The sequence below is a fragment of the Lytechinus variegatus genome, chromosome 3, assembly GCF_018143015.1.
Source record: "Lytechinus variegatus isolate NC3 chromosome 3, Lvar_3.0, whole genome shotgun sequence".
NCBI lineage: Eukaryota > Metazoa > Echinodermata > Echinoidea > Temnopleuroida > Toxopneustidae > Lytechinus > Lytechinus variegatus.
In genome coordinates, this window is record NC_054742.1 from 27,962,424 (window position 1) to 27,989,011 (window position 26,588).

General features: G+C 34.7%; 1 protein-coding gene across 1 annotated transcript in view; it reads left to right on the forward strand.

Annotated features, from left to right (window-relative positions):
• Positions 1–26,588, forward strand: part of LOC121410681 — an 81,481-nt gene that overhangs the window by 35,945 nt on the left and 18,948 nt on the right. The window contains 35 exon segments of the mRNA XM_041602926.1: positions 4,093–4,536; positions 5,099–5,524; positions 5,754–6,173; positions 7,109–7,555; positions 7,677–8,105; positions 8,304–8,732; positions 9,281–9,703; positions 10,957–10,967; positions 11,371–11,424; positions 12,182–12,229; positions 12,660–12,713; positions 13,597–13,674; positions 14,128–14,196; positions 14,665–14,709; positions 15,037–15,090; positions 15,633–15,686; positions 16,490–16,543; positions 16,893–16,946; positions 17,640–17,738; positions 18,208–18,261; positions 18,856–18,900; positions 19,515–19,568; positions 20,067–20,165; positions 20,519–20,563; positions 21,162–21,260; positions 21,635–21,688; positions 22,267–22,320; positions 22,712–22,765; positions 23,132–23,185; positions 23,563–23,616; positions 24,283–24,327; positions 24,657–24,710; positions 25,156–25,200; positions 25,566–25,619; positions 25,965–26,018. Of these exon segments, the coding sequence (XP_041458860.1) occupies positions 4,093–4,536; positions 5,099–5,524; positions 5,754–6,173; positions 7,109–7,555; positions 7,677–8,105; positions 8,304–8,732; positions 9,281–9,703; positions 10,957–10,967; positions 11,371–11,424; positions 12,182–12,229; positions 12,660–12,713; positions 13,597–13,674; positions 14,128–14,196; positions 14,665–14,709; positions 15,037–15,090; positions 15,633–15,686; positions 16,490–16,543; positions 16,893–16,946; positions 17,640–17,738; positions 18,208–18,261; positions 18,856–18,900; positions 19,515–19,568; positions 20,067–20,165; positions 20,519–20,563; positions 21,162–21,260; positions 21,635–21,688; positions 22,267–22,320; positions 22,712–22,765; positions 23,132–23,185; positions 23,563–23,616; positions 24,283–24,327; positions 24,657–24,710; positions 25,156–25,200; positions 25,566–25,619; positions 25,965–26,018 (4,610 nt within the window).

Sequence of the window (26,588 nt, forward strand, 5' to 3'; positions counted from 1 at the left end):
GGGCATAGTTACAATTTCAACTTTGGCAAGTTTTTGATATGTTTAATTAAACTGATGCAAATTATGTAGTTATTAAAAGATTTAAAAAGTAAATTAGCTTATGCTAGTTAATACGACCTGTAGAATTATTTGGGAAGGTCAATTTCATCTTTATAAGACCTGTAGAATTACTTAATTTGGAAGGTCAATCTATACAGTAAAGATTCAACAATTCTTAACAAGTGGCCCCTTAATATCATTATGAAAAAAATGCTTTGATTTCACTTTTCAGAATACCTTCCCACAAATTTGTAATTCAGTGGGGATTTGTTTTCAGATATTTGATCATATTTTGTTACTATTTTTATCATCCTGTGGATATTACAGTGTGCTACTTTTAGTGTTACTTTAAAACTACAACCCATTTATACCACCTTTTGGGTATAAGAATAAGCTGTACATGTATTTTGAAATATGAAATAGTTAACCGATCTAGACAAATTATACTTTATTATTATCTGATTTTGTTCTTATTTCTTAGTCTCATTTGATACAAATTATTTCTCAAGATTATTTGAGTTGCTGACAATATTTTTTTGGTCAGAGTCAGGATATATTTTGGACAAGATCAGAAGAAATAGTTTGCATTGCATTTGACTATGTTATTATGGATGTTACCATTTGATGAACATTAAAGCACTCTACAAAGGAAATTTAGTAAAGTCTATTTAAGGAGGCAACACAAATTATCTATATTATACATGCCACAAAACCACTGTAGAAGTCACAATATTTTCACTTAAGTCTCAAAGCATTTTATTATTGTTTCAGTCCACTAGTATGACCCTTACAAGGGGATATAAGAGCATGCAATTTAGGAAGTGAATTACCCCCTCCAACAAAAAAAGAAGATAGATAAGGAAAAACACTTCTAATTGAGACAAGGATTGCCACATTATCATCCTCGTGAAGGTCTCGTCTCCTTTGTATCTTCAATTTATGATATATCCATTTTTTCCTTTAGATTTGTCATTAAAATGATATCTGTAAAAACATGATAATAAGAAACCATGAAATTAGTGATAAACATGTAAGAACTGCAGCTAGGCTAATCTTACGGACTATTCATCAGATGTACTATTGGATAAATACAAGGGTTATTTTAGGGTTCTTGCACAATAAGAATTGTATTTATGCTGCTTCTATTTTGGTATTACTTGGGTATTGTTATGTTTTGTACTTACAGTGTTCACTTTTTGTTTCAGATCCTATGGAGAGTATGCTTAGCACCAAGGACATCGACTACCAAACAACCATCAGAATAGGTCAACTTTCCCTGTAAAGAACTTTGTAACCCTTTTTCTTTATGAAAAAAGTATGTGAAAGCTGTGGAAGAGCTGGAGGAAACCTTCAACCATCAAAGTAACCTACCATTGACAATTCATGGGGAAATCAGGGATTCAAGTATTTCACCTGGCTTACTTTCCTGATGGTCTGTTCCTGTTCCAAGTGCCATGATTTATTACCATTTCAACGTTGGGTCAATGAGAAAGCAGCTTATTATATGGAAGTGCCTGGGGTGTTATGTAAGAGACTCTGGCATGTCTTGGAGGTCGAAATATGAGAGTGATAGGTTGTAGACTTACCAGAAGTAACTGCATGTTTCTACTTTGAAACATGTCTTTACAAAGGATATATTTTGTTTTGTTATAGCAATCAACAGACCTGCTAAGAGTCTACTAAGAACTGGGATTGTTGGAAACTGCGTCAACCCGAAGTAAATGCGATCATTTGTTTGGTCAAATTTGTGGTGTCCGAACGCATTAGTCCGATGGGCTCTCATGACGGATGGATTATATTATGCAAGTCAATTGGCCTTTTGCAAATTTCATATTGATTCAATTTCCCCATGATTTGTCAATGTAGGGCCGCTTGAATATGGTTGTTAATGATCCTGTAGAGCATATCGTAAAATGATTACTTACCTCACTGTGGGGACACTGCATGCTATCCCAATTAGGAAATTCTTCAGCTTACAGACGTAATCAAAGCCAGATGGTTCATGTACACACCCTGTTTGTAAAATATCTTATAAAAGGGATGAAGTTTGATTCAAGAGAGGAATGGGAGGGAAAGGGTGAAGTGGGGGATTACCATAGTCAGACAATTACATAGAAATAGGGGGTGGTTATATGAAGGGTAGGGTTGTGATGTAAATAAATTAATAATAAAATTCATATAATTGATAAAATCTATTTTGTAAAGAGTGTAGTGTAGAATATATTTACACTAGGAGGATAGAAAGTATTTGATAATTGATGAAGTTATGAAAGGTCATAATGCTTTGATAAGTTAGAGAACTGTTTACTCGTTAATTCAGAATTGAAAAGACTAATTATTAAGTTCATTTGGGAAGAGGCTTGTCGAAATGCTCAGGTGGTAGGGAAATGACCTCGTGATCCAGCAATGTTTGGTTGAAATCAAGTCCATGCAGTCTAATAGTCAAGGAAAAAACCCTTACAAGAATCCAGGTTTCATTAATAGTCTGATGGAATGTCCAGACAGACATCTTGGAGAAGAGCTGTTGACATCTTAATAGATAACAAAGTGTATAGGTACTGGTAAGAAGTAATCTTCAAAAAAGCTGTGAGCACTGGAAATGGTAGCCCAGCCCAGTGAGGGTTATATAGAAGCACCCTCAGCACTTATTAAGATGGATATGTGCCCAATACAAATACGCCATATAATTATTTTGTTGTTATTATATATAAATTACTATGTTATTAGGATTCAAATGTGAGGGTCACTGTATTGGGATTTAATTACCTCTCTCATCCTCTTAAAATCATTTGACCCAAAATCTAAGCTGGGTCTGTGCCTGTCTTAAGAATAATTTCAATAGATTAAAATCATACTCAAAATGTGATCAGCCACCCCAAAACCAGAACAATTAGTTGCTCAAAATGAGTGTTGACATTTTTATTGAGCTTGATAAAGTCCTTCCTACGTTTTAAAATAATATATTACTCATCAAAATTGATCAAAATTAACCCTAACAAATACTTGGAATTGAATGCTGAGGAAATGCAAAGAAAGCTTAAAAAGATTAGGAGAAACCAAGGTTTGAAGTGTGGGGTTCACTCAAACATGTGATATGCACACTGCAATCTTGATTAAGCATAGCATTCCGAAAAAAAATGATATTAAAGATTCTTTTCTCTTGTATTTTATTCAATTTTGCAACTTCTAATTCTTACAGTATGATGAAGAAGAATTATCTTTTCAGATAAGGCAATTTTTTATTATTTAGTGTTTGAAGACCATATTACTGTTTTGGCTATTTACAGAGAACCTTCCCCGGAGACCTATTGTTGGTTTTGGGGTGACTGGTCACAACTGCGATTGATCTGAAATTAGTGTAGTTAAGAGATTGAACTTTTGACTCAAAGTTTGAGTTTGATTTTAATTCATTGCTATTCTTAAGACTTGGCCTTGAATTGATGATCTTTCAACATGAGTTAGTATGTAAGTCAGTTAATCAAATAAATGAATATTTGTTGACAAATATTGAGGTGCAAAGTTTGATCATTATTTATGTAATATGTGTTATGTATTGTTTCTGTTCATGCTCTCCCTTTTATTTGTTTCTTTATGTGTTTCATATCTCCTTTTCTCCTTTTCATCATTGTGAGAGAGAATGTGAAGTATATGTTTATTGTGAGAAGTGTAATACCAGTTCAACTGATTGCAACTCTTTACTCAATCACTTAAACACATGTCCAAAAATACAACACTACAATGTAAACACTGATCATTTTTAAAAAACAACTGTAGAACATAGGATGTGCATAGATACACCAATCATATTATTTGTTGAAAATAAATATTTATGAAAATGCAAAGTATCTATTTTCTTAGGACTTGAAAGCTTGTTAAGTCAGTTATTCTGAATGTAAACAAGTCGTAAGAAAATGAATTATGGAGCATTCTCTGTCATATGTGTTAGCACCTTTCCAGTGATACAACAATATGTTTGGACAAACCTCTAAAGACTCTAAAACTGTTTTTGATTCTGAAAGTAATAATTTGGCCATCTTTTTTCAACCCCTACAGGAGTATTTGCTGAGGAACTTCAGTGGACAGTGGAACCAGTTGAACCCGTTTTCCCAGATGAAGCGAGCTCTGTCAGCATTGACAGTACTGTACTCTTCCGCGATGGCAACCGGGAGCTAGTCGGCAGTGGCCTGTGGCGCCAGGGTCTCTTTGGTAGCAGGAACAGGGATGGTAGTGGGGAGCGATTCGACTACCAGAGCCAGACTCTTGATAGACCCCAACAAGGTACCACCCTCATAGCAGATAGCCCTCTTGAAATCCAGGACGCTATCACCGACTTCCAGATGGGAACAATTGGATGCAATGACTTTAACTACCTCTGTCTAGAATTCACTGGAGGAGATAACCCAAACCCCGATTTCTTCTTCCGAGTGGTGGGTGCCGTTGACAATAGTGCCAGAGCCAACACACTTGTCACCTGTAAAGAGCAAGAATGTCTCTCAAGTAAGTTTAAGAAAATATAAGAGCACTTCGTCTTCATCTTGGAATTGTCTTTGCTTAAAGAGGAGGTCTTCTTTCATAATGTTTCTAGGAATTTATATGCAGGCTTCATTCATAACTTCTTTTTTTTTAATCATGAATACGATTTCCTCATTTTGCAAAGTGAGGAATAATAGAAATAAAAAGAGATAAGTAGAAAATGAAAAAATTTAGCATGCTATTAAACTGTATTCTGTCAGCCTGTATTATCTGATTCACATACATTTAGGTAAATTTATTGTGGCTCTTTTCCATAATATAGTGAGTTTACATAGATATGTCAAATAATTTATGAACTTTTATTTCATTGTAGTACAATTATTGTTAATTCTTTGCAATTTATATTACTTATAACACACATGTGTTCAGTGTTATCATATTTTGTGCAAGATGAATATATGTCATTTTTTCTCAAAATAATTCAATACATATTTACTCTGGGTTACATCAACCTGAACATCGATATCTTATGACAAAATTCTGTGTAATCATACTTTTTCTTTCATGGTTTCTCCTTCGTTTACAGGGGCCGTTTTCACAGACTTGGAAGCTGATCTTGGAAACCAGATCATCTATGAAAATAAGAGGAATCCTCTTAGTGTTGACCTCTCTGGTATCACCCATGACGATTCCACCAATGTCCGAGGAGACCAGCTATGGAAGGTTGGTGTCTATGGCAGCAGGAGAGCAGATGGCTCTGGTCCTAAGGCTGGCCTCAACGAGCAAATCCTGGATCCCTCTGAAGCAGGCACTACTCTGTTGGATGACCAGAACCTTGACATGAACAGCGTCACCTTTGACTTTGACATGACTGGCATTCGCTGTGAGGATGCTGAATGGGTCTGCTTTGATCTTGACAAGAACAACAGGGCTAGTGTAAACTACGTATTCGAGGCTCGCCCAGATGAATCGGTAATCACTGAGTGTATTGACATGAGGGACCGTTGCAAAGGTGAGTGAAATCTCTTGTGTCGTTAGTTTAAAGTTGAAGCCATTCACGGTCCTTTTATGATGTATCTATATATTACAATATTGTATGCTTGAAATCTTGGAGAAATGAATACTATTTAATGAATCACACTGAAATTATTTTCTATTTGGGTCTAGCCAAAGAAGAATATAAATGCTTGATCATTGTTTTTTTTACTGTAACAAATGCTTAATTTCTGTATTCCTAATAGGTGTCACTGCTATTGATATTGACTGGAATTATGAAATTGGTGATGCTCCATTTGGTCAGCCATCTCCTCTTACCCTCGACACCAACATCAACTTTGACCCAGAGAGTCCAGATGTCAATGGACAAGGCTTATGGCAGCTTGGCGTATTCGCCGCTACCCGTCCAAATGGTGATGGCCCTCGTAGGGACGAAATTACACAGACCCTAGACCCCTTCAATGAAGCTCGACCTCTTGAAGAAGGTGGACCTCTTGAATTTGACAACATTGTTACCAACTTCCCAATCGATGAGCTTGGCTGTGATGACTACCGTTTCTTATGTGTGGAATTCAAGCAAGGTGTCAACCCTGCCCCAGGCTTCAAATTCGAGACCCAAGCTGGAACTGATTCAATCATATCTTGCAGGGAGCAACCATGTAGAGGTAACGTCTAGAGAGAGTGAAGATCCTTCAACCTCTCTATTACTCTCACTCTCAATCTTAATACTATCATATTTGTCACCATCATCACACTTGTCATTCTGTGTACCATCATCATAGCATGACTATCAATCTCTCACCCTTTTGAGTACTTGGCCACCAGCATAGTTTGCCCTGAGGCAAAGATGTTGGTGAAAATATATAAATATTTTTTTCGTAAATAGGAACCTGCTAGGGCATATTTGATAACCCCCTTTTCCCTTACAGGTTTAGATAACTAAGGATATCGTTAGGTAGACCATGGAGAGGTGATAGCGATCTTACCCCTTCGGGAAAAACCCTGATACAGGAGCAAGATGCTGGCAGTGGAGAAACAAGAGTGGTATTTGGTCATGTTTGCTGAAAGAAATCATATTGATTCTTTTAATATTGCATGGTCAATTCTTCCTTTCCTTCTGATCTCTCTTGTTCTCCAGCCAAGCATGAACTTGTCTCTTCAATTTCTATTGCTATTCAAAATCTTTTGACAAAATGGTCTTGATAAGGCCTTCTTTACAATCTTGCTCTTTATGCTCACTTGTCTTTCAACCTGTTAATTCTTTTAACAAAATCTACAAACTTGAAATTTTTATGATTTTTGTAACTCACTAGTTTCTCTTCCAACTGTTAATGTTCCTCACTTTAATTCGCGTCTACTCTAAGCGCATGAACGACTCTTTCCTTTTGAGGATATTTTGGCCTTTTCTTTGGGACAAGAATAATAATAGCGTTGTAGTTGATTTCTTTTTACTGCATGGCTATTTAGATGGCATGGACAATACAGTTTGATGAAAAAGGGAAACAAATTTCTTTCTTGCATGAGCTGCAAGATTTCACAGTCTGTCTGAATGTGGAATCAATTTTGCATGTGCAAATCAAATCTTTTCCTGTTACCACAGGTGTCGAGGTTGAAGATCTTACATCCACCCCCACTGATACACCCTCTGACCTGATACTCTATGAAGGCAAGGCAACCAATCCTATCCAGTACGAGTCTGTTGCAACTACAACCCCTGATTCAGGTGTGGTACGTGGTGTGGACCTGTGGACCCTCAGCCAGTGGGGTAGTGAGCGTGCCAATGGTAATGGACCCCAGAATAACTTCCAGGAGCAAGTTCTCTCTGGCTATCATGCTTCTCTTCCTGTCCTGACTGCTGGTGACACTCTAGATTTTGTGCCTCTTGCCACCAATTTTGATATGACAGGCCTTCGTTGTCCGCAGGTCAAATACATCTGTAATGAGCTCAGCAAAAACCCAGTTTCCAGACCTGACTTTGAGTTTACTGCCGTTCCTGATGAATCTGTACTCAGGAGTTGCTTTGAGGTGCCTGATGGAGCTTGCAAAGGTAAGCATCTTAAAGTCTTCTTCATTTTCAGTTTTGGTCCAAAGTAGCAAAACCTTTTTTGTATTTCCAAACTAAACTTGTTGCATCTGTGACGTTTACACTGTTATGAATCTGTTTGCAGGTGTTGTTTTCACCGACCTGGATTGGGACATGACCCATGGACGAGTTTCCCCAGATAGTCCTGATGATGTGCGCTTCAATGTTGATGTCAGCACACTGCCTGAGAGTGGTGCAGCAGATGGAGATGGTCTTTGGCGTATTGGTGTGTTTGGAGCCCAGAACCCACAGGGAACAGGTCCTCGTCTTGATTACAAGCGTCAGATCTTGACCCGTAGCCAGTCCTCAACCCCAGCTGAGGGAGAAGGCATGCCCCTTGAGTTGAATCGTCTGGAGACTGAATTTGATCTGTCACAGCTTGGATGTGATTCTGAGTACCGCTGGCTCTGTCTAGAGTTCGCCAAGGGTCTACGTGCCAGCCCAGACTTCGAATTTGAGATCAATGGAGGTGGTGATGTTATCATCAGCTGTAAGGAGCAGCCTTGCCGAAGACGTAAGAGAAATATATCTATAAAATTTCAATCTATTTTATTCATCAATGACTTGAATCATTGAAGAAATTATATTGTTCTTTTTTGTGATCTATACTGAATGCATACTTTTAGTTTGATGTAATTCACTTTTGATATGATTGAACCGAAAAAATTGAGATTTTGATCCATATCTTCAAACATGATCTTATTTTCTATAGCTGTTATGATCAATGATGTCGTAACTGATCCACTTGGCAATAATCGTGTGAATGAGGGCACCAGAAACAACCGAATCTTGTACGAAATGACAGCCATAGCTGATCCTTCTAGTGGAAAGGCCCAAGGTCAGGGACTTTGGGACGTTACAACATATGGTAGCACCTTCCCTGATGGCCGTGGTATGCGATACAACCCACAAACTGCATATGTCTTCACCCAGTACCAGAAAGACAAATCTGCATTCCCTGGTGAGAACATCCGTTATGGAGCTGTGGACACCAACATGGATATGACAGGCTTGACTTGCAACGAAGTAAGGTACTTCTGTACTGAGCTTCGCAAGGGAGAAAGACCCAGGCCAGACTTTGTATTGGTTGCCAACCCCACTGAAGATGTCTTGACTTCTTGCTTTGAGATGAACTGTGAAGGTATAGTATTCTTTTCATTCAGTATGACTATCATTGTGAGACTTTCAAGTTTACAGTCTATATCCAAGTTCGCATTTGGAAATGTATTCCATAAACAAGGCTTATTTTCTATGTTATTGTGTTTTAATAAACTACCAAATTCACAGAGCCTGGCAATTATGGATTGAAATGAGCCTTTCAAAAGAGAATTAACAATTATCTTAACTCCTATTGAAATGTACTGTCTGAACTTCTGAATAGACCTGACTATTCATATGTAACAGGTCTTTCTGAATAGACATCCCATCTACTCCTAATACCCTGGGTACTTCCAACTTCCTGTCTATTGTTTAAGTATCCTGCTGTACTATTCTTTTATTGCACACTAAGTTGTGTAAGATAATAGAATCGAAAGGATTGAATAAATTGACTTATTGATTTTCCCACTAGTAGGCCAGTCATGTTTGTTAATGTACCTAGTTATAGATTGAATAAAGCTGATATAAAATGAAATTAAAATTAAAGTCACTATAGAATGGTTACTTAATTGATTATTATTTATCATGCAGGAGTTTTGATTGATAACACCCGACTGATTCTCAACTCTGACCCTGAATTGTCTGATGGACCCAATGATCTATCATTCGACTTTACTGTGAACTCCAACCCTACTGGAGGAGATGCAAATGGTAATAATCTCTGGCGTCTTGAGACCTATACTTCCACCAACAACGATGGCTCTGGTAGGCGTGACATTCTGCGTACTCAGACGCTGGATCCTGCCGATGCTAGCACTGACATGGGTGCTGGAGATACAATGACCTTCCGTAACCTAGATGCCCTTGTTGATTCTGCTGATATCAACTGCGATGAAGACTACTATATCTGTGCCAGTCTTTACAAGCACGTTGCAGCCTCTTCAGATTTTTCAATGAGAGCCACCAGAGAGGGTGCCCTTACTGATTGTAGATTTATTCGTTGTGCCAAGGCTCGTAAGTCAAAAGCTATCATTCTTTCTCAGACAAAACACATTGACTTTTTTCTATAATAGTATGTGATTTATTTTCTTTCCTTTTTAGAAAGAAGAAAGAAGAAAATGTTATTTATGAAAAAAGAATCATATTACAATCATTTTATTTGCATGTGTTGTCAACTTGACATGCTGTGAAAGGTGTGGGATTTTGTAGGTAGAACAATTTTTAAGCACAATCTGTTGATAGTGTCAAAAAAAAAAACCACAAACCAACCAAAATGAAAAACAACACCTGCATTCCAACTTAATCAGCGTTAAATTCAATTGACAATGTAAATTGAAGCCCAGCTTTATGGACTTCTTGTGGAATACCACTGATTCAAACTCTTAATACCTTTCTCTTTCATGAACAAGGAGGGTAGACTAGTATATATTCCCATACAGAGCGGTATTGATCATGGATGATGTACATTAATGGAGAGGGAATGGATTAAAATTTTCATTTTATTTAGAAGATCATATTCAGTGGATACTTGAAGATGATAATTTTTTTTTACCTAAACCTTGTTTTATTAATGGAGATTTGTTACTTTTTCTCCCTCTCTAATATGCATGAGACCTGTTGCACGAATCCTCCCCTTTTTGTCCTGTGGTTTGTGATGATGTCTGTTACCTCGATTAATATAAATCTACCTTGCATGTTTGAGAATCCCTTGTTTTGTCCTTTTTATTTTGATTTGAGGAGAATATATGTAGCTTGCATTTCAGATTCAGGGAGAGAGTAAGTATGAAAAATAAACATAAGCATCTGCCCCAATATATAAATATAAATTTGAATGAAAGAATGCATTATATTGTAGTTGCTGTGGATTAACTTATGCTTTCTCTAAGCATTAGATATCCAAATTACCAGTTATGGTTGATGCAAATGAAAGGGGCAGTTTTGGGGTGCTCATGGCTGTTCTCATATAAATCAGTAATTCACCTCATATTTTGCTTTCATTGTTACTATAATTATGTACCTCATTGTTATACAATGCAAAATGCAATGAGCATATACGAATTTGCATTTCTTGAGGGCAGTAGCAATACATTAGAGTGTAGTTTATTTCACTTTGCAGCAGTGAAAGTGTAAGTGAGGTGCTTTACTGTTTTGTATGGGAGCGAGCCCTAAAACATTGGTAATTTCTAATATGTTATACGTATGTATGTATTTTTCTTTTCAAATCGCCTCCTGCTTCTGAATCTGTGTGCCACGTTTCACCCCTCCAGCTCCACCTGCGGTAAGTAAAAAATGATTTGTGTTGTTCGTTTATGTCTCAACTTTGGTGACCAAGTAGTCGTGCCAATCATCCACCTCCATTGATTCCTATTCACAATCTGAAAGAATCATGAAATTGTTTATTTTATGACTTTTATTCAATGATGTCACAATAGTGTACAGAACAAGAAACAGAATTCAAACACAAACCTTTTGAAAAAAGAACAAAGAAATATTTGATATTGAACAAAAAAAAATGGTTCAGAAGATCCTTTTGGCAGTCATCATACTGTATATGTTCAAATGTTTGTTTGTTTTTGTTCATTATGCAATATATCAGGTAGTGCCAATAGATCTTGAAATCATGATTTTCTTAGGGTGCAATTGTTTATTAATCATGAATGATCATATCTCTCTGTCATTAGGTGAAAGGTCGTCCAGGACCAAAGGGAGCTAAGGGAGAACCATTTGACATCCCAGTAAGTCTTCTCCTTTTCCATGTTTTGCTGTATTAGCCATTTTTTTTTAAAAAGAATATTCAACAGGATACCTAGAACTGACAGATTACCAAATGAAATAGTAATTTACAGCAGTGGTTGATGTTGTCCGTTGACCCATCCTTAAACATTCTGAGGAAAGGAAATTTCCTGTTCACCAGGATAGTATGAAAAGAGAGGCTTGAGGTTAATAACTACTGAAGGAAAGTCATTGTAGAGATGCTTTGAGGCTCAAATCCCACTGCAATATTCACATCATTTGCCCCTGATGTTTATCTATATTTGCCACTCTCTACCCAGGTGTAGTAAATGGATACCATGTAGGAAGAAATTCCATAAATGCTCAATGGCCTGATCAGAGTAGCCATGGTAAAACTAGGGTAATAGAACGCAGTGCTTAGAAACATTGTATTAAGCATTATCTAAATATTGCATGTTCTTATCAAGTCATGGGGGTGATAAGTAGAGAAAACAACACAAAATTCATCTTAAAATTTTCACCCATACTTCATTCAAAATGCAAGTGCTACATATTTTATTCTAAATAAAATCTTTCAATAAAAAAACCCCCTGTATACCAGGGTATCATATTCTGATGCATTGCAGGGCTTTTGGTATCCATCTATCACTGTAATAAACAGATGGCTGTATAGATTAGTCTGACTGTTGTATCAGGAGAGTCTCTGGCTTGAAAGCAAGTTTGAGTAATCATTTTTCTGTCATCTCTTGTCTCCCACAGCCTGGTATGGTTGGACCACCTGGAAGACCTGGATTAGCTGGACCCCCTGTAAGTTCTTTCTCTTTAGAATTAGTCAGTGAAAATCACTGACAAACTTTCTATGAAATGCTCCTCACACTGTCCTTGTATTGCATTTAAAAAAATGATTCTGTAGTCAGCCGGTCGATCTTAGTGTCAAATGTGCACTGACAAAGTTGTAGAATTGATTGATTATATCATCTTGAATATTAATACTAGAGGCATTAAAAACTTGCTTCAGATACTCTTTCTTTCATTTTTACTATTGGTTCTGAGTCCCGTTTAGCTGATTTTTGACATATTAAATACTTTCATCAAACAGGAAGGCCCCACAGGAATTCCCAGTGCAGATTAATCTTTGTAGCATGTTGCATGTGCAATATCATTGAAATTAGGACAAAATAGATAGCTAAGTATGTGGGGAGTTCCAATTCATATATCCATTTCTGTTTTCATCCAGGGATATCGTGGACGTCGTGGACCTAATGGACTTTCTGGACCTGCTGGAGGACGGGTAAGAACTGCTCCTTTCTATTTGATAAAATCTTGTCTGCTTGAGGGTCACCCCCCATGTTGAAAAATTAGCAATGGGTAAGATGTGAAGCTGATTCAGATCATCAAGATAGAAGATATTATTTACATCAATCCTGGTGTAGCCGAACCAGACTGCCTGTACATGGGGTATATGATATCATAGTGAATTTGAGTGCCATTTTGTGGATACCATTGAAATAGCTTCTTTTATCCCAAATGATAGGAGAATATCTTTTGTATTGTATTGATATATGCAAATAGTAGGAATGATAGTGCAGTTGTGAAACTAATGAAGATATGAACTGCCTCTTACAGCAAGCATTTTAATCTGCATATAGATCTATTTGTTATTATGTTTAATATTTTTTTCTTAAATTCTCGTAGAAAAAATTGTCAGTGAATTTCAAAACAATTTAATATGGTTGATTGATTGCTTCATGCTATGAGGATCTTGTAAATAATTCTGTTATAATTTTTCTTTTGTCTTGAAGCATAATTATTTGGTATTTAAATGTATGAAATTTGTTAGATACCATGCTGTGTATGATCTTTACAGAGTCCCCAACAGTCCCCAACAAATTTCATCAAAAGACAATGAAAAACAAAAAACAATATAATACATAAGAAATTAATATCTGATTTTGCAATTTTTTTCTTGCACATTTGCTAAGAACACCACAAAGACTAAAAAATAAATAACTATACAGTCCCAGACAAACTGTGTGCCAATTTTGGCGCAGTTGATGGCCGAGATCTCAAGGGGGCCAGCAAGGCCCCCCCCCCGCCATATGATCTCCCAAATTAGATAGTTAAAAAACTTGTTTCTAATGCTCAATATTTTTATGATATCATACTTATTATAGGGAGAAGATGGACGTGATGGAAACCCTGGAAACCGTGGAGTTCCTGGACCACCTGGACCCCCTGGGCCACCTGGTGAGGTATGTATCTTCAGAACCTATTTCTATCACAGTACACATGACATCTTCCTCTCACTTTGCTTCTTCCCATTATTGCATTTTACTCCTGAAATTGGATGTATTACAGCCTCTCTTCAGTGATATTTTACTTTTCAGCATGTGTTTCTCCATTGAAAATGGCATTCAAGGCCCATTGTAGATGCTTTTTAAATCTTTGATGAATTCTTATTTGCATCCCTGCACATTTAGAGAAGTTAATCATAGTCGATCAAAGATATCCAACAATGTAATATGATATTATATATATATTTTTATTGTGCTCTGTATGCTGTAAACACTAGTGCATTTTTGCAAGGTAGCAATTGTTGCTTATGTCATCTCTTTTTATTTCTTGATTCTGTGATACTGTATTGAGAGTTCACTTGAATTTATGTTTTTCAAGTTACGACATCAAATTTTGTTTCTCCTGATTAGGTTGCTGCTGCTGCCACATTCCAGTCAAAGGGACCTGCTTACACAGCACCTGTTTACAATACTGCTCCAGTGAGTATGAACAAATAAACAAACTTTCTTGTGGTTCTAGATAACAAATACACAAACTTTTTTGTGGTTTCTAGATAACATCTATGCCAAGAAAAAAATGCTATTGCATTGCTAACTTTTTGTGAGCAAAATTAAGTTGAGGTGTCACCATGGACTGGTAACAGAACCTGGCTATTCTTGTATTTGTATAATGTTCGTATCTTAAACATTTATTTCTGCTAATTATAGTGAATAATGTTTAATGGACTTGAGTTGTACTGTGATATGCAAATTTTGAATTGTGTGAACACTTTTTTATATATATATAAAACCACTCAAGTATGATGAGGACTAAAAATGCCAGGATGTATTGTAGTAAAGGATCGTGTCATCCCATTACAAAATTTACAAGATTAAGTGTCTAAAGGTTGCATGTTAAAGAATGATAAAAAAAAAATGGTGATAAGTCATTATTTTATCCTTCTTCAGGGACGCCCTGGATCCCCTGGTTACAGTGGACACCGTGGAGCACGCGTAAGTAGATTTTGATTTATTTCCACATTCTTTATCTTAATCATATATGTTATTTATGTTGAATAAATCTCCTGTTTGACTTCCGAATTTGATATTATTTTTTTTTCTGGTATGGATATGTTCTCATGTAACATTGAAGGAGAAAAGTCATCTATTTTAGTTCCAGAAAAGGAGTATTTTTATACTAATTTTACTTATGATAATTCAGAGTACAACTTTGTTTGAAATATGAGGCAAGAACCCAATACTGTAAAGTTACTTTTGCTTTTTTAAAAATTTCCCCTTATATTTATTGACAGAGGTTTTAAATGTTATTAATTCTTTCAGGGACCACAAGGACTGATGGGACCAATGGGACCTCCAGGACCCTCTGGACCTATGGTAAGTATTCCAAAACCCTGCATTTCTCACCAATATCTACCCACATCATTTATGCTATATTTCTTTGATCAAATAAGATTAAGCATCCCTCCCCGGCCTCCACCATATTGGCTGATTTTATGAATTTTGCAAATATTAACCTGCAAGTCTTAACACAAGCAGTTGTACAAGTGTTAATAATATTTAAAGTTATTGTTAAAAAAATGAAGGGAATGGCATTGTTGATGTAAGTTGTGATGATAAGACAGGGAAGATGAGTAAGAGAGAGAAAAGGAGGAACATAATGTTCAACTTACAACCACCCACGCTAGTATGCTTAATACAATACATGTATGTGCATAACAATATACTACTTTTTACAAATGTTTGTAATGATTTGAATACCATCAATATTTTAACTTAAGAAATAAACTTTTTGCTTTAGATTTTTAAATGACTAATTACCAATATTGAAGAATTACTCTTTTAAAAATGACAGAGCCCTATGAACTTCCAGAATTGTTCCTTAAGATTATTTATTTTCCTTTTTTTCCTTCATATAGGGAATGGCTGGACCCCGTGGACTTCGTGGTGAAGATGGAGAAGATGGCAAAGATGTAAGTTTATTTACTTGGGGGGGGGGGGGAGGGGGGTAGTGGCTGCGAAATATGTTGGGTGCTGCAAAAGTGATTTTTTTTAACCATTGGGAATTTTCTTTGGGAATAGCTAAATAACAGCGAGTTGAAGATCAGACCGGAGCAATGTGCATTTGTGCAGTGTGCATTTGTGCAATGTGCATTTGTGTAATTCAAAGTCTCATTAAAAAAATTGCAATAAATAATATAATAACCAGAATATCAACCGGAGGTTCATCTCAGTTAATGAAAGATTCATGGTTGATAAATTTGATGATAAGATAATAATTCATTTGTGATCAATATCAACCCAAGATTGACTTTCAAAGTTACAGATTAATCTTAAGTGTGTAATGATAAAAAATAAGAATTGATTGAGATCAATATCAAGCTCGGATTTAATATTAATATTTACATATTCAACTCAAAGGGCAATGAAGAGAAAGGAGCCCATTTGAAATGGGTCTGAAATCAGAAATATTGTAATCAGTTATAAGCTATTTCTAAAATGGGGCCACAGTTATGTGATGCAAGTAGTTTTTCCAATTGGAAAAAAGAGCTGTTGTTATTGAATTGATAGAAATTTATTGTTTTTATCTATATACCTTGGTGTTTTTCATGGTCAATCCTCATAGAACTCTCTTAAGGAATGAAAAACAAATGTTATGTGGCAATAATATTGGGTGGAAAAGAACTTGTTATCACTCTTCTAATTTACTAACTCTTTGTAACTTTCTTATCTTTGCACTTGATAATCATTTGATATCGATTTCATTCTTTCCTAGGGTCAAAATGGAAGACCAGGAGAAATTGGACTTCAAGGAATCAGTGGCCGACCCGTAAGTATTTGTGCTCTTTTACAATCAGTCCTAGCAGTTAACACCAACTCTACATGAATACAAATACAAATCATATTTACATTTGCTTTGTAAATACACATTTTTATTGAAGAGGTTCAGTGAAAAATTAGCAATATGTTGTACCTCAAAACACTTGAAAGTAATAAATTGAGGGGTTATCGATACCAATATCACTGAAGATAAGCTTTCATCATAGTGTGAATTATATACATGTACAATTTGTGATTTAGCAACCTTTGTGCAAGAGAAAGTTACCACTTTGCACCTTTCATGGAAAAAAATGTTTTTATTCTAGTTTAAAAATATATATATATGTTTTTGTTAACAGGGTTTATCTGGAATGCCAGGAATGCCAGGTGCACAAGGACACAAAGGATGGGGTGTAAGTATTCTGCAATTTTGCAAGTTCTTCATGTATAACTCCTTTTTCTTATTGATTTTATTCTTAATTCTTTTATTTTCAATTTACTTTTATTATTGTTTCTTTAATTCTATTATGTAAATATATTTCCTAATGCCGGTCTATGATACATTCCTCAATGCTCAAATGGAATGTGTTAAAACTTACACTAGACATTTTTGTTCACTTTGATATTTTTTAACTTTCGTAACCATAACTGTATATTTAACGCCCTTTCAGAAGTCTGTGCAGAATCTGTGATAATGATATTCCACAGTAGCTTTCCCCATGCTCTCGATTGTTCAGCTGGAACTAGATTTTGATTTCCACCAAAAGACTTTGCTGCGACTCTGGTTAAGGTGTTTGAGGCACCTGTTCACATGATAGTGAATGTATTAATTGCACCCTGTTATAAATATGTATGATTGGCTACCACTGGAAAGCTATAGACTTGCCAAGGAATGCACCTCTGCATTAGTAGTAAGTTATTTTGTCATTGAATGAATTAAACATGAATGAAGTTGCAATTTAATTAGAAATACCAATAAAGATAATATTCTTATGATATCTAAATCCTTTTAAAGAGAATGAAGGTAGTAGCAATATTTATATATTCCTCATGATTCTATTGTGAATCTTTGTTTTTTCACTATATTTTCCTCCTTTTTTGCTTAGGGTCGCCATGGAGCTCCTGGAGCAGCTGGAGAGAGGGGAGAAGCTGGTGAAAGTGGAAACATGGGTGCCCCAGGAATGGTTGGAGCTGTAGGAAACCCTGTAAGTATTCTCCCGTAAATTATTTGAAACCCATGAATAATATCCTTGTCTGCTTAATTGATTTTGAGACAGGAAGATATTGAAAATTGTATTAACTTGGGTTTTTGATCTTAAAAAAATCTCTTTGAAGCGCTGACATTTTTGAATATAAGGAGAGAAATTGTTGACACACTATTCTTCAGTTTTGCCCCATTAAATGGAAGAAGATAGATAAGTAGTATTATTTTCAATGTATTTTGTAGTTAAATGATAGTTGATATCATTTATCAGATATCGTAAAACTATCATGAAACTGTGTTTAGCACCATTTTAAGTGATACAATGGGTTATGATCTCTTGAAAGAAGCTAAGGAAAGGCTTTCTTAGATTGAAAATAAATCAGTCTCCATGTTCACTGCTTCATAGATAAAATATGATCCTATAAAACACTTAAGAATTGAATTGCCTATTTTCTTTCTGTATTTAATAGGGACCTCGTGGACCAAGTGGATCTCGTGGTGCTTCTGGACCTAAAGGACCTTCTGTAAGTTTTTTTTCTCTCTCAGATACAGTCTACCTATTCAAAGGAATGAAATTTAGTATTCCATGTTACATTCAGCCATTATGACCCTATTTTGCATCGCCTCTTTGCCTGAAGGTTGAAGCAGTGTTAATAACTTCAATATTGAAATTTCTTCTTTAAGTTTGATAATCTGAATTAAGCAAGTCTGGTGGTGATGCAAATTTAAATGTGTGTTCTATAGACTTAACAGCTCACTGAAACCTAAAAAGTAATTGCAATCAATCAAGTGCTCTTTCAACTGAATAATTTGTCAAAATCTATTGTTTTTTATATATGATAATTATTCAGATGGATGTGGGTATTTAAACCCCTGGAAATGTGAAGGTTTTTGATAAATAATAATGATCAAACTATCTATGACTGAATATTGTTATTTGTGGAATAGTCTGTTGCTCCTTTGAAGATCACTGCATCCTGTGGTGGAATAGCCCACCTAGCTATTCCAGGGACATTTTCTTATCATATGAAGCATTTGATGATGCTTTTACTTCAATATATAGGATTTAATTTTAATGTTGTATATGAAGATTTTTGTATTTTGTTTTTGTTTTGTAGGGAGATTCAGGAGCCAGGGGATCTAATGGAGAACAAGGACCAACTGTGAGTTTTTGTGAATGAATTCACCTGAAAATCTTGATAAAACTATTTTAGATCTGGAAATAAAGAATACTTTTCCTGGACCTCTACATAGAACACCAAGGGGAAATTAAATGAAAAAAAATTAAAAATCATGAAAATTGTTAACTGTCTTGATTCAATAATGGATTAGCTGAGCCTAAAAATGTTACAAGTAGATGGAGTTGTTTGTCTAAATGATTGCTGAATTTTTATCTCCTTTGGTTTGTTTTGAAATATTACAATGCCAACTTCTTTCAGCCAAATGATTTGGTTATGATGGTGCAAATGAGCTAGACTATTTTCTATGCCATATTTTAGCATTGTACATACATATCCCAAAATTCTTTTTGCAATCTTGCTGAATCATAGACTTTTCCAGCAACCTCAAAAGCATCCAGGTTGTTATATATAAATTAAATGCAGCATAAATTTTTTGTTTTCAATTCTGGTGGCCTTTTGGTTAGCTTTCCACTCTGATTGTCATGATACCTGAATACTTAACTGTGTATGTAATGTGCGATATTCAATTTATAATGATTAATCAGTGTGTAGCTTGTAATGAATAATATTGAATTTATTTATTTTTCTTTTATTAGGGAAGCATGGGACCTATTGGACCTGCTGGACTACCTGGATTAGTTGGAGCAACGGTAAGGAACTAAATATTTCTTTACACACATTTGTGATTTTACAAAATGCTAAATATTACATATCTAATGCATGTTTTGTAAATAATATTTATGTACAATGTACACGTACATTAAACATATATAACAAAGCTAACCGAGAAACAAGGATAGGATAGTAAATGAAAGTACAATTAGGAAAATTGTAAACCAATGACAACTACAATGGAATGATCTATTATACAGTCTATTTCCAGAAAAAAATAAAAAATAAAAAACAACAGTCTTATACCTGGTTGGTTCATTCCCTTGAATGCATTGATGGATGGAAATAGCAGCTTGATTTAAAGCTAGGGCAATGATGATTATGTACTTGAGAATACACTATTTTCTCAATAGATGTGCTCTAATAAAATACCTTTATTTATCTACTACCATATGTTGTTATCACAAGTAATTATTGTTGTTATTGTTAAATGTTTATGATTTCTAAACCAAATCTCTTGATTTCTATTTATCCAGGGAGATACCGGTCTGACAGGAGGCCAAGGATCAACTGGACCAGTAGGTCTTGTAGGAGAATCTGGTGCTCGTGGCAAACCTGGTACCGCTGGAGCCCCTGTAAGTCACTCCCCCTGGAGTTCAAAACGTGCATTTCTTAGCAAACCTGACTTCATTCAATGCTGGAATGATAATGATAGTGAAATTTATAGCAAGATAAGGATAATAATTTTGAAAGTGCTTAGGTATATACTGAAATGTAAAAAAAAAAACCTGACAAATCATTAGTGTTTGATTTGATTGTTGTAAATGATAAATCTGTTGAATTCAAGCAATGAATCTCATGTCAGAATCAAGGTTCTTTATATTAACTTATCCCATGTAGATATTTCTTGATTAGCTATTATTTATGGTCTGAATCTGGAATGTATTTGTGTTATTCATTCTTTCATATTTGCTCATTTTTTTGACAGGGTGTTCCCGGAACGAGTGGAGACAGCGGACCCATTGGTGATATGGTAAGTCATGCATTTCACTCTTCCTATGTACGATAATGAAGAATTTATGCATAGATCTGGAAGAAAATAACGTATTGTGAAGAATTCATATTTGAAAAACATTATTATGTATCATACTTGAAAACCTTGCTCACTTCAAAAATATCATGCATATGGTATATGTCTATTCTGTCATTAACCATTTTAATTAATCATGGATTGATGAAGAGCATTGTTAAAAAGAGAAATTGACTGAATTTAATTTTTCCAGTACTTTTGCCAATGCACATGGATATGATACCCATACTGTTTTCACTGTATCCCTTTTGTATAAAAAAAGTGCCTTCTAAATGATTTTTTGTATACCACTGTACATGTATGTCAAGAGATACATGTACAGGTATGGTCCAATAAGCAAAACTTGCATAGTTGAAGGTATTCACCAGTTCTGCTTTTATGTTTTCTAGTTTATTTTTTTTCTAAAATAATGAAAACAAAATCAGAAGCCCTAGTGGATTTGACATTATTACACAAATTTTGCTCTTCCCATAAGTCATTGCACCCTAATATTGCTGTGAATGTGATTATTTGTTTACACTTTGTATTTTAACCATTTCAGGGAGTACAAGGAGAGGTTGGAGCACCTGGCAGGAATGGAGCTCCTGGACTTCAGGGATCTATCGGACCTGTTGGTATCAGTGGAGAAAGGGGAGATGCTGTAAGTATCAATCTATTTACTTATTATTTGCTGCATTAAGTGAAACAGGATCAATGTAATGTGGGTAAGAGAGCATATAGGACTCAAGAAGTTGATTTCTTATTTTGTTGTGGTCCATGTTGGTTTTGGGACTTAATACCAAGTATCAGCCATGTGCTTGGTTGGTACAGCATCTAAGCGCCCCCTGCAAAAAAAAATAAATGAATACTCATGATTTTCAATACATTCTGATACATTTCTGAAAGCAGTGTTAGAAAATTGTAAAAATGAAATATTTTGTGATAGATAGCATTTGTTGAATGCCTATTATTATTATTACCATCATAGATGAAAACTGAATCAATTACTTGACATTGCATATTGTTCTCTGACAGGGTCTTCCAGGATACGTTGGATTGACTGGAAGCCGTGGACCTGCAGGACCAATTGTAAGTGAATTAATCCTTTCTATTAAAAATGTGTAATGCCCTTCTTGCTCCATTTAGGCAAATATCACTACTGTTTTGTAGAATGGTAGAGACTCAATTTGTCTCTGTGGGTAATAAAAGACACTGCTTTGAAGTACTTGACCACCTGTTTTAAAATCCAGATGTGAAAGAAGTGTATGAACGAATCTGCTTACCTTCTCTTTATGGATTTCAACATTATTGGTATTTGATTAAGGAGCATGTACAATTAAAATTTTATTTTTATATAGAGTGTTTCCTTATTTATTTGGTTAGTTTAGAGTTTTGCCCATTTTTCTTTCTGTACTTTACACATATGTTTGTTTTAAATGATCATCATTATGATCTATATTTGAATTATTATTTGACATTCTTGGTCAAATTCATTATGGATAGAAATAATTATTGTGTTGTGTTGTGTTTGGTATTCATGCATGGAGCTAAAAGAAAATCATTATTGTTTATTTCTATTGATTATTGGCATTCATACATATCAGTGATAATTGTAACTTTTCTGAGCTTTCAACAATTTGACCATTTTATTGTAATTTTTTGTTCAGGGAGCCCGTGGAATCGCTGGAGAACAAGGACCAACTGGCCCAGGTGGATCAGAGGTAAGTCATCCTATATGATGTTCAAGTTGGATCAAAAAGGAAAGAACGAGCATTTAAAAAATGAATCTTAAAAAAAAGTTTTTCTTTTTTTAGTGTCTTATTAAATCCAAAGCTACTATTTGTAATGTTTTGATCTGGATGTATCGTGTTTGATTTTTTGTTGAATATAAAAAGCGGTTCAAGAGAAGTGAAATATTTTTTTTTGTTACTGCCGATGATCTGTTTCATGTTAGAAAATCAAAGTTGATGAGTATTCTGATAATTTTACACTCTTTTACTGTATGTTTAGAAAAGCAAGTGAATGAGTAAATGGTAAAAGAGAATGAGAAAGGAAATTGAAGGGAATTTACAATTATCTTTTTACATCTTATTTTTCATCTGTCATTTACAGGGAGAAACTGGATCTACAGGACCTGCTGGACCACGTGGACCAATGGGAGAACTGGTATGTTTCTCTTCATTCCCAATACATATTGTCATGATAATGTGATTGATGAAATGCTTTGTGAAAAAAACACAAATCTTCTTATATTTGTTGATTGAATGACTTTCAAGTACTACATGATGGACACCCCATCATTTTTATATTGAGGAAGTTCCAAAATGTATTTACATTTTTAATTGCATTTATTGTATTTACTTTTAATGATGAAACTTGAGGTTATGAAATGTATTTTACAACCATGATTAATGTCAAACAAACACTAAATTATCATCCAGTTATCAGTCAGTTAAGTCAATCCATTGTGTCCAATGCTATTCAATGAGCATACATGTATATTTAATTCTATTATTCATTGTTGGATTTTAGGGACCTAATGGTGGACCTGGACTTCTTGGAGCTCCTGGAAATCCTGGATTCATGGTGAGAAAAATTACTGTTCTTTTTCTTTTCAGTTTGAAATGTTTCAATGATGATGGTCTACTTTGTCAAAAACAGAAAGTGTTCAGACATACAATATATGCCTGTTAAATAGATAATAAGAGTTTCATGAGTGTATGTAGACCATTTGACATTGGATTGAATTTGATTTAATTCATGTCATGGATGAACTCTCGGGTTCCTGCATGATATTCCAGGAAATTTAAATCAAGTAGCTAAAGATAATTTCAATGATTCATGGGATATTATTAGTTTATTTGTTTTAGACAGTTACTATTACATTGACATCCTTTAGATATGAAATATCAATTAAATGAAAGTACAATGAATTAACAATTCATATTCTTATTAATTTACAGGGTGATATGGGAGAGTCTGGTGAACAAGGAAGCCCTGGTGAGCCTGGATCGAGGGTGAGTCCAAGAATATATATTCAACTAAGTACTTTATATATTACTGATTATAATGTATTGCTTTACTTTCTAATGTTTGACACTGCCATTTGTGTTCTCTAGTCCTTTAATTACAGTATCATTGTAAGTTTTGTGAAAAAATAACCTATGAAAGTTAATAAAGATATATCACCTGTTCTCTTGATGTTACAAGTTGCAACTCTATCATCATGAAGTTTGTAATAATGGGCTGAAAAGTATATTCTTTGTGATATACTGTGAAATGTATACTGTGAAAAAATCTGTTTCAGGTATTAAGAAGATAACTGTATATGTGGTGGACATGGTCAGTTCAAAGTCGTATTAGTGTCAATTAGATGTTTCAAATTTAATGAATGAATGAATGTATTGAATTTGTTTTTAAAGTAACCAAATAATTAATTATCTCTGCCATCCCCTCAGGTGATAGACAAAAGAGCAATACAAAATTAATTCATGGATATTCTGTGAAAGCTGTGCAGTGTATTTTATTTATCATTATATACACTGATCTCAGCCTACCTCTGTTCTAGATGTTTTATTTCATATGTAGTGTGTCGTTGAATAGGAACTAGATAAATCAGCACCTCATAAATGCTATATGTTGTAATTATTATTATTCATTTTGTCTGTTTTCTTTATTTTTAGGGTACAAATGGTGAGCCTGGTACCCCTGGACAGACTGGACCCAATGTGAGTAGAAATCATATTTTTTTTCAGTGTATATTAAATGGTTTTCTATAGATTTTGTTAATTGTTCTGGGTTATAATTTTCCTTTTGTGTGGACAAATTATTTATGCCCTCTCTTGTTTAATTATTTTTTTAGGGGGGGGGGTTAGAATTCATTACTTCAGTGAAAACATGGATTCATTCAGATTGGATCATTGAGATGATTTTATTTATTTCATGTCAACAACTTGGTAATGTTTCTTGAAGAAAACTGGCAGGTCATCTAGGTTGCATGTTCATCTGTGCTATTGAGAAACTATTTTGAAAATTTGGTGTCTTTTCGTTTTGATAGGGTGCTCCTGGTGATGATGGACTTGCTGGTAATGATGGAAAGACTGGCCCCACTGTAAGTACAGCTATTTATTATTAGATAAACCAGAGCAATACATCATTGCTATTGCAAGGGAAAGAATATCATGTGCCATTGACAATTTGATAATGATAGAACTCAAAATATGTTACTCACAATTCCTCTTATGTCTGACATAAACAAAACTCAACCCTTTTGTTTAGACATTGATGTTTTAATGTATTTCTATGAGAAAGAAGAGAAATGTTGAATAATATGTTACACAAAATGGTCTTCAAGCAAATTCTCAGAGTATTACTGGAGATATTCTTCAAAGGGTAATTAAGGTCGTTTTAGAATTGTGCTGATTCATATGTACCCATCTTTTGCCATTGTGGCAGTATCAGTAGCAGTAGCATTGTTGCTCTCAAGTTACACCATATGTCTAATATATTATTGTAAACTGTGCTTAAAAGTTTTATCATTGTTATTATTTCTACAGGGTAGCCCAGGAAGGGATGGACCTGCTGGAGCCTCTGGAGACAGGGTAAAATACATTTTGATTATTCTTTAGATATACATTGGTGTCTTATACATTCTTTTTAATACTTTTTGTTTGTTTTGTTGAGAAAACTTATATGTTTGTGTACATAAATTGTCAGTAAACTAAACGTTTTGATAATTAGATAATTCATGTACAGTCAACAGCAGTGATCAAGCCTGCTGTTCATCAAAATTTGTTTACTATGCTGAGGGAGTGCACTTAAAAAGTACATTGGTTGCAAATACCCTGGATGAATGGTGCCCTCATTGACTAAGCAAATGGGATGATTGAATATATGAAATATTTCGTCACCATCAATAGGGAAAATTCTCATTATTTTCATTTTCATTATTTTTTTTTGTCATTAGGGGGCAGTCGGACCACCTGGAGCACAGGGACCACCTGGAATCGCTGGAGAAGCTGTAAGTACATGGTTTAAAGTGCTAGAAATGCTTAATCTGATTTAGAAACTTTCTTGAACTTAATATCTACATATTTAATCTCTAAACTTGTGACATAAGTCAACTCTTGTTGTTAGAGCTTATGGATATCAGCAATTAGAATTGTTCAGATTTGTGTACCATTCTTTTCAGAAATATGATTGTATCCATTGGTATATTATTTGCATCGTCTCAATGAAAATTCCTGGTAGGCTTGTATTCAATATTTTAATTTAAGTACAATTCTTACTGACAGACTACATCAGTTTCAAATTGAAGTATGTGATACCATTCAAATGTATATTGGTGTTTTTTTATAATCCTTAGGGATTCAATGGCAACACTGGTATTCAAGGACCCCCTGGAGTTCGTGGGGATGCTGTAAGTATATAATCTTTTCTTGAATAATTCAAATCCCTGGTGAACTGCCAAATTGGGCATGCTTACCATGGCAGTTCTTCCCCTCCACCTTTTTCCTTGCACTTTTTATTTGTGTTTAGTTAAGTACTGTATAAATCATTTAAGAAATATTAATCAAATACAGTGTAATGGATTCATATTGGAGAATTAAGAAGGCATGCTCCTCAACTTTTTCATTACGTTATAGACGGAAAAGATTGAGGGCAAGTAAACACAGATGGTTAAATATGTGGAAATTCGTGGAAGATTTTTTTGTTTTCTTGTAGTTATGAATATATATATTGAAAACCATTCATTGGATCATTTCCTTTTTTGCAGTTATTCTGTTTTGTTTAAATTTCTATATTCATGATTTTTCAGACCATGAACTTATTACAAATTATAATTACTAATATATGAATATCAAGCATTTAACCTGATAGTCTGAACATACCAATACATACTTGACACCTGTCCCTTTTTAATGAAGACAGTTTTCAGCAGTAATTGCACTTGTATAATTCTATTCGTAGTAATGTGTTGGAAATGAAG